The 12313-nt window shown below is 39.9% G+C and overlaps 1 protein-coding gene across 1 annotated transcript in view; it reads right to left on the reverse strand.

The window, feature by feature from the left end:
- The window catches only part of LIMCH1 (LIM and calponin homology domains 1), a 181781-nt gene that overhangs the window by 108703 nt on the left and 60765 nt on the right, over positions 1 to 12313 (reverse strand). Inside the window, exon 2 of the mRNA XM_037384143.1 lies at positions 6624 to 6694. Within this exon, the coding sequence (XP_037240040.1) occupies positions 6624 to 6694 (71 nt within the window). The remainder of the gene's footprint in view (positions 1 to 6623; positions 6695 to 12313) is intronic.

Here is a 12313-nt window from a genome sequence, read left to right on the forward strand (position 1 = left end):
GAAAAGTCAAAATATTTTGTTGCAAAGGAAGTGGCAAAGAAGTTTCAAAATACAGAGATGTTCTTGAGGTCACAAAAATATTTTTGGGAAAACATTCTTGAGTGATTGCTAATGATGCCCGATATTATTTATGTAGGATCAGATGAACAAGGTGCTGTTTTAACAAGCAGGAAAGAACTGACTGTGGCCTATAAAGGGCTCACAGTCCAGTCTGATAAGTAAAAGGTTAATCAGGAACCAAGTAAATATGTAGCATTGGGAAAACAAGTATGCCAAACACAGGACAGCATGGGCCTAGCTATGCCAAAGACTAAAAATATTAACAAGATAGAGGCCTTGCAGAACAGCTCAAGAAAGGCAACAGGGAAGGTTCTGTATAAATAGCTTCACAAGCTATTTATACAAAACCTACCACCACAACAACTGACATGAAGAGGGTCCCATGCACCTATAGATTTACAATTCACACTTAAGTTTTACACTGAGTAGCAACGGCCATGGATAATTGCCTGAAGTACATATCCAATATAATTTCTTAAACATACCCTCTTGGAAAGCTGAAACCTCTCACAGGATTACCTTGCTTTGCATGTGAGGAACGCTCCATTTGAATGGGTCAGTGTTCCACAGTCTCCTGCCCTGTCAATTACAAAGCTCCACTGAAAAAAACTACTTAGTCTGCTGAGATGCATATTTTTTTTAACAACAATACAAAGACAGGCCATTCTGGCTGTACTCAAGCATGCCCCTCAATGGCTATTCTCCTCTTTTCATGCACACAGCTGAGCATTATGGTTTACATTACCTTTGACCCCTCACCTAAACTGTACTAATAAACAGCTCTTCATTATTACATGGCAATAAAACTTACAAGATTAAAAACTCTGGATTCATATAAAACTATTTCAAGTGTCCTCACATGAACCTAAATCTTAATGCTTAATGAGCCTCAGGGCCAGTCTCTCTAAATTGGAGACATGCCAAATCCATGATGCTGATAATGTTTTGGCTTTACAACACAGAGCCTGAAAACTGCAGAATACCAATCCCTTCTTACCTCAAGGCATGGGTCACATTCAAAACTTCAAGTATGCCTATGAAACTCAAATACCTTGTTAGTTTCCAGGAACAGAAAATTTGAACAAAAGCTTAATAAAGTGTAGGAGCTGGGCACCCACTAACTTCTCCAGTGAGGTATCTGGCAAGACAAAAGTCTCTGCACTGTACACTACACAGCCAGGTGCTGAACAGATGCCAAGCCTATGCCACTGACAGACAAGTAGCGTAATGTATCTGCAAAATCCTACAATCTACACAGATGACGCAGTATTTGTTTTCCCCTACCAGGTCTCCATAAGTGGCATGACCATTTTATGTAAGTGGCATTAACTTGCAAGAAGAACTAGACTTTTAAACAGCCAAAACTGAAACACCATATATACAGTGAAGGCCGTTTTCTATACCTAATGGTACCACTCACTCAGAAGACAAAGTTCTACTATTCCATAGCATTACGCTTGCACTGATCTGGCACATAGCCAGCTCTGGCTGAAAACAGCATTCATGTCTGCCCAAAGCTTGGTCAGATGCACTAGAACCATAATGCAAGCGCAAAGAAACTCAGCTCTCTCAGAAAAAGCAGCTCTTTCATCACCAGTGGCATGAAGGACACAAGCTAAGAAGATTTCTTATTTACAGAAGAAAATTGTTCTCCTAACAGAGTAAATGACAAATTTCATTAAGTAATTCTTGATCACAATCACTTTCAGCTCACTGAGATTTATAGCCACACTTCACTTCTTCTTTAAATACGATTTCAGTAATCTATGTGCATGACTACCTTCTCACTTTTTTTTTTTTTATTTAAAAGTAAAACCTGAAAACTTTCTTGTACTTTTTGAGATCATACATTCCTAATATGCACAGCTGAAGGGAACCGCCTTTCCTAGATATTGTCCTACATGGTAAAAAGGATAAAACTTTTCCTTAATTGACTGTACATACCCAATTTTAACAAAATTACTTAAAAGCAATAAAATACCTTCACATCTGCTCTTTCAAAACAATAACAAAAAAGTTACAATCAAAGAATCCTGGTCTCATATAATAAGTATAGTTTCTGTACATCTTACTAAGCTACATAACACCATATGCTAATACACAAAGTAAGTGTCTCTAAGAAACAAAGAAGAGTTTGGGAAAATGCTCATAAGTTGGTATCCAGAATTCACACACGAGTGACATCTATCTTCCACCACATATGGTTATTCCTCTTGTGTATGTTTATGCCATGACTCAAGGTATAGTTGTTAGAACTTCAATGGTTGAGAAAAATCAAAGATTTATTATGCCTGCATTTACATATGTAAAACAGACATGGAGCCAAACTGTTCTACATACAGAACCCAAACTATTACACAAAAATAATGATGCTGTTGAACTCCACCACAAAGCCAAATAATTTCTGCGGATATCTAAATTTGGATTTGGTTTGAGTTTGTTGTTTAAGGTCCTTTGCCCAGGTTCTATGTCCCAATGGTTGTTGTTACTCTTCTTTATGGTTTGGTCCTATTCCTGACATTAGAATCTCATTACAATACAAACTTTCAGGGTGGCTGGACTCCTAGTACTGGTTGGTTCCAGAGAAAACTTGAGAGAAAATATGATCCCCATTGCATGTCAGAAATGCTTACAGATATATTGGACATGTAACGCCCTTAGATAGTCATATCAAAGCAACTAACTAACTTGCATTTTCCAGGTGTCACATCCCCACAAAGACGTCTCTAACTGCTGAATGCCCAATGTGAAAGAAGGAATCCCACAGTAAGAGCTGGGCAAGGGGAGGTGGACAGCAAGGAGACCAGAAAGGAACTGCTCACCTTAAAAACACACTTGCAAAAATACCAGAGCAGCAACAACTGGGCAGGGTTGCAGGAAGATGCATGCATTTTTGTCTTCATGTAGTAATTTTTCAACTTACTAACAGCAGTTGTTGCATGGTTAGAAATAAAATCAACTTCAACTTCCTTATCTGCTGTTTCAGAAAAGCAACAGAACTACCCAAATCAGTGGGGGAGGTGGATGGAGACAGCATTTACTTTTTCTTTTGCAATCAACCTGCATTCAGATGGCTGAATCTGTAGAATAGGAACACCTACGCATTGCAACAACCAGATCTAATTCATTCCTGACTAATCCTCTAGCTTCTTACGATATCTGGGTCAAACGTGAATGTTAAAGCTATGTAACAAGAAAAAACACCAAACGTGCTGGAGTGGAAACTGGGGATCTCTAGTGGTATTTCCTGCTACTGGTGTTGTATTCCTGCCTCATATAGCTTTCCACCATGCCCCCAGAGGGCATATTTGCCCACCCATGCAGAAGTGTAGCCAGGGAACTCCTCAGTCTTTGCATATGAGAATTTAATACACAAAGCAAGAACAGAGCAAGCATTGCCTCTGCCTAGCTAAGATGTCCCTTGCTGAAATCACCATCTGCATTGTTGTCAAACAGCTATGTTAAGAAGCCATGAACTCATTTCAAATGAAGTCATAGTCACTGGCTTCTCAGCACAGCTGGGTGAACAGTTAGAGCTGGCATTATCAGGGCAACTGCAGAAGTGAGTTTTCAAATATCCAGAAAGAAGGAAGGGCTTGTGTTACTCTCATCTGTCAGCTTGCCGCTTTATGGCATTCTGCGTTGTTTAAATATGCTCCTAAGCTCCTGAGTGCATCAAGCTATGTAAGTGTCATAATGAGGCCAGATCAAGATAGCAGCCACAGCGTAAACACTACCAGAGAGGCAGGTACACATGGCTTGTGGGTGCCTGTGGCTCACACACACATGTAGGGCTGCTCCGCTAGTTAGGCTGGTGGTCCGTAACACGTACATCCCAAGAGTCCAAGATTTTGGCATCACACGACTAGTTGTATTAGTTTTCATATATTAAAATATGCAGGTAATTGCTAGATGTGAATGAATCATTTATAAGCAGTGTAGAGAGGCCTGTCTGAGTTTGTGGGCTATGTAGGCAATAGACATCAGGATCAACTGGAGGGAGGCCTGGCATTACTGTGCATAAGGCTCCGACAATCCTGCTCTAGACATAGACAGACTCCCCCTGTGCTATTTTGCACATGGCTAGTCTGACTGTTTAGGGAATGGACTCTGGGGTGGTGGCTATCCTGCCTCGCTTCTGCAAAACACCTGCAAAGTCAGAAGGTAGCTTAAGACATGTTTGAGACATTCAAAGTACACTGGCTGTGTCCTCTCTCCTGACAACAGTTTCCAGTCCTCTTGCTGCTCCGATCCCTCAGAACGCAAGCACACTTTCAGTCCTTATCACAAAATACAACAGGTAAGGCTTTTCCCTAAAATTTCAACAAATTGGATAAACCAGACCAAAAGCAATGAATTCTTCCATCTTTGGAAACATAAGATAGGTATAATTTCTTTCTTGTCCTCTGAAGCTTATCAAAGACTTTGAGATCAGGTTTTCATCTACTTGTTGATGTCAGCTGCAATGAAAGCACAGCACACTGGAAGGAGGTTAAGAGAAAGCTTGAATAGCGTTAGATTTTGTTCATGAAGTACCCAAGTAGGTCTCTAATGAACCAGAGAAGTCCAGTCTAGAAAGACAATATTGCCTGTGGCAGCTTTACTAGCATTTCTTCACTGAGCAACAGGTAAAAAATTAACTACTGGTGCTACATTGCCAAAGCCTGTACTTCTTGAAGATACCTTAAGAGTTCTCAGTGTTACATCCCAGATTTCTGTTGGGTTCTTTATTTTACAGTGGACTAGGAAACAGTGAGGAGCACACTTTTATTGTTGGCGTCATAATTTGTTCATCATCAGAAAGCCAAACTTGAAGGCAAAATTGGTGGCTCTCTGGTTAATGCTCTGTACCCTAATAGAGTTCTACCTACTAACCGGAGCTGGCAGGAGCAGGATGCAATGCAAACATCAAAGCCTCTCAGATTTAAGGTTAAGGAGACTGATCCCTTCAGTTTTTGCACTGATCCCCAGGTGGTAAACCAGGACAAGCAATTTTCCCAACATCACAGAAGAATTTAGTAGCATAACCAAGTGTTGTTCCTTGACCTGCTTATTACTGGAGCTCACAGCCTCCTAAGAAATACATACTTATTTGTTTCATTAATAAAACATCAGTTAGTTAAGCTTTCCATCTTAACAATTTACAGCATTTAAATAAGACTACCTCTGCTTACTTGCAGATAAGATTACAATCTAATCTTGAGATACACATCCCTTACTTTTCATGCAACACAATTAAACATTTTTTTAATTAATTGTTTTAAATAACATTTAAAGAGCACTCTGAAGCAATTCAGCACACAGCACTTCCCTTGAACACACAGAGGAGAGAGATCTTGTGCAAGGGGCAACCCTTAAATACAAAGAGGTAAACTACACACTCCTTCCGAGTTACACAACTTCTGATCAACAATAACAACTACTTCCCTCCTCCCAAAGCCACTCCTCAGCAAAGACATGAAACTACAATCAAACTAGATCATATCATTTCCTTTATATTTTTCCCCCTTTAACAGCTAAAGTTCAAGCTGCCTGATTAATGACACCAGTGTGATATACAACAGTATTTACACAAGCAGGTTTCAAAGCTGTCGTAAGCTACCTAGAGCTGAGTTACAGGATATTAGCTCAACTCTGCTGCTGAAAAAGCTTCCAACTTCTAGTACCTTCCACAGCATAAAACTTAACCAACAGCTGCAATGGTCAAGCTCAACATCTCAGAAGACCTCGTGTATAAATTTCAATATGCATTCAGTTCTGCACAAGCTTTGTCCTTCTGGTGTGCAAAGACAACTTTTATCAACTTCAGCAACAACCCTGCACACCCAGGGAAAGAATTCAGTCTATACAGATGATTCAGATCAGTGGATTCTCCCAAACTCCTGACAACCTGCATGGGATTTTCAAAGAACTATGGGCAACTGGGCACACTTCCAAATTGCTCTTAAAAGTCACCAGCTTTGGCATCTAAACCCACAATATGCTTTTGGAAGACTTGCCTAAAAACTAGCTATTAAAACCACAGAGAGAAACATGCAAAAGCTAACTTGCATCTCTTCTCCAAAAATTACAAAACACATCATTCAAATGCACCTTTAGGCAAAATTTAGAAGATGCCTAACCTTTCCAGAAACTATAAAAGCAGCCGAGTATTGATGGTATTCAGATGGCTAACTCTTGACAGTGCTCAGACCTGGAGTTGGTCCAAAACACCTCACTGTAGCAGAGACGCCTGTAGGCAGGTGTGGAACACCATTTGCCAATCTGTGGTTAACATCTTTAAATAAAAGGAAACCAAAAAGCAAACATCATTTTTACTTTACATAGCTCAACTAAGGAGCTGGGGTGGAGTGAGGGAAACACTTTGCAAAACCTGTTTTCTTTAAGCCACATTTCAATCCTCACCATAACAATAGCTTTGGCACTGAAACGATGCTGTAGTGAAACACCAGTGTGCACAATGTCAAAACTCGCAAAAGGAAACCAACAATTTGACATACTAGCTAAAGTGCATTTCAGCTTTAGTCAAGATTGTATTCAATGCTCAAAACTGTGTTACTTACTCACACAGAAGAATGCCATTTTCTAATCCAGAACGGAAATCTTTCTCACCAAAACTTCTGCCTGTCACTTGCTGCAAAAGAGTAGGGGGGGGGGAAGAGTGACATCTATTAGAAAATGTGCTTTACAAGAGCAATTCATAACATTCAGTTAAAGCATCTGCTGCATAGGAAACATCTGAGCTTTACAGGCCTTGCCAAAGGACTAAGTCATGTTCATCAACCAGTCTCCTCCTCCCTCATAGCTCATTTCATTGAACTATTTAGCGCACAGAATAAAGTATTTGCTCTGGCCAGTGCCATTACAGGTTATAACACAGCTGTCGTCTAGAAGTAAAGAACAAAAATGACAAACCAAAAACTATAATGTAATATTCAGAGTATTTTTTTAAATTTTATCATTCAGTGTTTTGATTTTTAAAACAACTGTATTTAGACAAACTATATATTTTCACTGTTTTTTCTCCACCATGTTAAAAATATTGTACTTTTGGGGTTGAACTTTTGGCCTTTATCACCTTTCTAGAACAAGCAAAGGCAATTGGAAACCCTCCCATGAGTTACAGCCCTTCAGACACATGCCACAATACTGGTCATATTAAATGATATTTCAGATCATGAAGTCAACTGTGAGCGTGAATACAAACTCAGTGGAAGCTAAGGTTTAGAGACCTACTCACAGTCCTGTCAGGGATGCTTGAACCAGGAGGTACATTCTGCATCACAAGCTCTTAAGCCAGTCTGTGCTGCTTAGGGATGGGTTATCTAGGAACTGTCTAGGAATCCCAATTTTGCCTGAGGGTGCCGGACGCTAGAAGCATGACTGAACCCCTGTTTATGACTCACTACCATGTTGACAATAGCTTGCCATTCATCCTCAAATCATCCTTAACTGATGACGTGTTCGGTTAAAAGAAAAGAGTATTTTTTATTACCATCAACGAATACATAAAAATAGTTGCTATGTTTAGACAGCACTGAACAGAAACAAAACAATGCAAAAAAAGCCTGCCTAGTTTTTAATTGTCCTCCAGGAGGTCTTCTCCTCACCCAGCCAAAACATTTACCGGATGCTTATAGAGTTCTCATGGCTTGAATCCAATCTTTCAGCAAGACCCCTTGCTCTGGGCGTTGCTTCCACCATAGAGAACAGTGACTCGGGGACACATCTGTCCTTATGTCCCCATTTTCTCCTTGCTGTTCCATTCAGATACAAGAGCCTTCCCCTCCCAGTTTCCTGTCATAAAGACAGCAATTTATAAAAACTGACAAGTTTGGCACTTTCCCACGGGATTAGCGAATGCACCAGCTTCACAAATGCCGGTTATAGCTATGCACAGTCTTACAGAACACTTTTTTTGAATTGAAGTGCAAATGCAAAGCCTAAAACCTAATCCTCCACTTAACTATAACCTTTTTTTTCAGTGTGAAGGAACTTCTCCCAGAAAACTGGTATGACAGTGTGCAAACTTTAACACCCCCATACTCTGAAAAGTGTATCATAAAGACATCAGTTGACAATCAGATTTTATGCATATGCATAAAGAAGAACAAGGCACTGTGTTGCTCTCATACTTGAGAAGAAAGCAGGTGCAATTTGCCAGTAGTAGATGACCTCTAATCATTTAAACTATCTCTCACCATAGTAAATCATCTCTAATCTTGATCTGCAGGGAGAGAGGGAGATCATAACAATAAAATCATTAGCATTTGGGATGAACAACAGGCGAAGCACATCAAAACTGAGCTTTATTTCATCCATAGAGTAAAGTATAGTACAGAAAGGAGTAAGAGGAGCTACTTTGTAACAGCCTGACTTGTAGTGGCTTTTTCATCTATGCAGGGGAGGAAAAAAAAAGAAAATAAAAGATAGTTATCTTATTTCACTCCTCAACATCAAATGTTCCAGGTATGGAAGTCAATCTTTTTATGTGATTGTTGAACACCTTCAATTCACCAATTCAACAGTAGAAACTGTTAACACAATTCAGGTAAGAATCTACCTGGCAACAGCTGTCACCTGAGTATCGCTGTCATTACTGCTGATGTAAGGAAGCTTTACACATAATTTCTGGTTGCACGAATAAAATCATGAAATGCCAAAGCACAGCTGGAACAACAATTCATCCAGCGAGAGGTACAACAGAAACTGACAGCAGATGAGGAAAGGCAGGAAGGTGCAGGAACAGTGCATGTCTGTTTGAAAAGGAACTGGAAGTAAATGAGGCATGGAAAGGTTTATGCATATTCTAGATGATCCAGCTGCAGAGGGGAAACATTAATCAGCTACAAGTCTCCTGATTTAGCCAATTAAAATCTAAGAAGAGTTCAACAGAGAAAGGCTAGAAACTAAAAATAAGCATGAAGATGACATTATAAATGACAAAGATAAAACCAAAAGGGGAGTGAGAGGAGCAAGAAGATGGGTCCACCTTTTCCAGAGGATATTAAGAGCTCAGTTTCTTGGCATATGCACACAGACACATACACCCCTGCTCTGAAGAGGCCACTTTGGGCCGTACCCTCAGGAACAACTACTGCAGGCCCACAGGCCAGCCTCTTACACATTGCTGAGATAACCTTTGCTCAGCACGTGGGAGAGCAGGAGGAGCAAAGATTTAAAGTGACTTGAAGCAAAAGGATCAGCACTCTCATATTTGCAGACAGTCTCACATAGTTAAGCGCAGACTAAAGTTTGCCCAAACCCACTTAAAAAGGAAAACACGTGCATTAGCCATAGTGTCACCAAATGGTTGCATGCATTACAGGGATGTGTTCACATTATTAACCTAAGCACTGGTCTCTTCCTCCTAGCTTATCCTCTTCCATCTCTGGAAAAATCTTCCAGTTTGACTGCTGGATGAAACTCTGAAAACACTGACATACAAGAACTAGAGGGCAGCATTTACAGTGCTTCTACTGGACTTTACTGGACAACAAAAAACTATACATCTGCATCCAGGTACAGAAAACTGGGAAATGGGGGAACAGATGTTTTAGTCCATCAGGTTTCACACTACAGAGAACTGGTGTTCAGAACTCAACTTGCACAAAAACAGTCATGGACAAATGCAAGGTAGTCTGAATCTTGGACTACTGCCCACAGGAAGGAAAAAAAAAGAAGCAACACCAAAACCCAATGAAGATGCTAACTGAGGGAACATTGAGGCCTGGCCTTTCTTTGCAAGGCCCTCTCTACACCACCACGTCTTACATGCTTTCAATACCCAGTGTCACCCCCACGTCACTGGTACAGACCAGCAGCACGCGTAGGCAGTACAGGAGGAAGTAGAATACATGGAAGAGCTCCCTATTCACTTCTGCAACTCTGCAGTGCAGGCATACCAAAGTTAGAACGAAGCACCTTAAAGCCAAAACACAAGCTGTATCCTGCTAATGATTACTAAAAAAGCCTCCTGCTTCTTTAGTAAGTTCCATAAAGCTGAGGAAATACAGTTGCCTTTCCATATCATACTGTAAAATAAAAATAGACAAGTGAAACAATATAATTTATTATTGTGCTTCATTTATGTGAGGAGGAGTTGGTTTTATTCATCATCTGGATGATGTTTTCTTCTCTGTAAAAAGCTGCAAGCATCTTCAACCAGGGCAATCATTTGACTGCCTGACGTGTTTCTCTGTTTCATTGCCACTTAACAACCCAGAAAATGAACCTAAAATGAATAATAAAAGTTTTTCCAAAAGGAATATTAGGAGACTAAACCACAGCACACTGCCTCTCTATCACAAGCTTATGGCAAAAACTTTAATATGTATTTGCACACAGTAACACTTCTTGTATACAGTATTGTTGCTGATTAACTCCTTTGTTCTGTGCAGTTATGCATGCCACTAAATTTATGTCATCAAGGATGGCTGTCATCCAGCCACTAACCAGTGCCATATTACACAACTCTATTTTCACTAAGCTTCAGTTCACATTGTTTTCCTTGCATTTTGTATTGCTGCTGGTGCTTCCTGAGATGGAGCTTGCAAAGCCTCTGGTGTCAAAACAGCTTAAGGGCTTGAAAAAGAAAAGGTGACAAATTAGGGAGCAGATGCTGGCCTCAGGTGAAATTTATCTCAGCCAACAAGATATAAGTAGTTGAATAAACACTAGGTCATCAGGGATAACACTTTGCAAATGGTTAGCTTAATTTTCTATGTGCACATCTGAAAATAGCATGTAAAGTGGTGAAAAAAAAATATAAACACAGCAGGGAGAGGTCTTTGTTACTCATTACGCATTTTGGAGAGCTTTTGAAGCATGGCAGCAAGGAAAGAAAGATTTTCAAAAAGTTTGGTAGGCTGTTCATTTCTTTGTACATGTGTATGCTGCATTTCCATTTTGTGCAACCACTATTTTCCCCTATGTAATTTTTTACTTAAATGAAAAAAAGCCCACCATGCTAGTTAACTAGAAAGCATACTGCTTTTACTTGAGGGAGGTGTAAAAGTAAGGCTTAAACTGTCATAATCACAGGAATGTAAATAGAAAGCATTGGATCATATAAGCAGCTAGGAACACAAACCACCAAAAGCAGCAGGACAGTTTTCAGGGCATCAGGACTGGGCACCTCTAGAGTAATTAATTCCTAATTCCCCATTTCTGACATATTTGAGCTAATAACATGAATATGCAAGTTCAACTTCTTTTTCATGTAGCAAAGGCAACCAAGACTTCTGAACTAAACAACACTGACACATTTAAAGCCAGCTTTAAATTTGCAGACCAGCATTGCACCACACTGCCAAGGCAGTGCAACGGGACTTGGGGACCCTTCACCGGTTCCTGGTTCTGCCATGTATTGTACATGCAATGCTTTGCTCTGTCTGCAAAGTAGACACAATGTATCATCTCTCTTCCTCCACAGCAGAGGGATTTAAATTGCTAAAATCACAGCAATATAAGCCAGTCCTGAACAGCTTTATTACTAATACTAGGAAGCTTGTTCATTTAGTAGACAAATCTGAAAACTGGATGAATCATACCCGTCTCCCAGGAAAGCTGAATGATGGCAACAAAGCTTTCCGAGGCATTATCGTATTGAGGCAATTTACTACTGAAATCAGTAAAAGGGCAAACAACTATCTTTAGTGTGTATTTCTGCTTTCAAGGACAAAAGGAGCGTGAGCTCACAATGACTAAAGTGGCCAGCAATGAACCACCTGAAATTCTGTGGTATGGAATTTGAAAATTTAAAGAATGCATGGGAGGAAGGAGGAGATTTCACACTTGGGTAGCAAGATTAATCTGCAAAGAAAGAACTTAACATTATTTATTTTTAGATCTTTCACTTTCTGGTCACTTAACTGCAATTTGCAAAGGTAACTAGCTGTGCTGAAGTCCCCTCCGTTCTCTTCCTTTGGCTATTCACCCTTATATTATTCTTTAAAGAGCCAGAGAGTTGACTCCCTCTTTTTTACACTTCATAGCCAACCTTTGAAGGGAAGAGGAGCAGATGACTAATACTACTAGCTATCATTAACACCTTTTCCCAAGGTCTTATTTTCTTACCCAACCAGGCTAAACATTTTTTCACACTTCATAGCCAACAAGTACATCATCATAGGAATTTTTTCTAGCAACAACTGAATAAAATAGGGGATAGCATATTCTCTTCCATTTGCTTTGAATTCTCTTCTTTCACACTGGGTTAGCTGACAGTTTGGTGTCAAAATACAGCATGGAA

This window comes from Falco rusticolus, chromosome 1, assembly GCF_015220075.1.
Source record: "Falco rusticolus isolate bFalRus1 chromosome 1, bFalRus1.pri, whole genome shotgun sequence".
Classification (NCBI taxonomy): domain Eukaryota; kingdom Metazoa; phylum Chordata; class Aves; order Falconiformes; family Falconidae; genus Falco; species Falco rusticolus.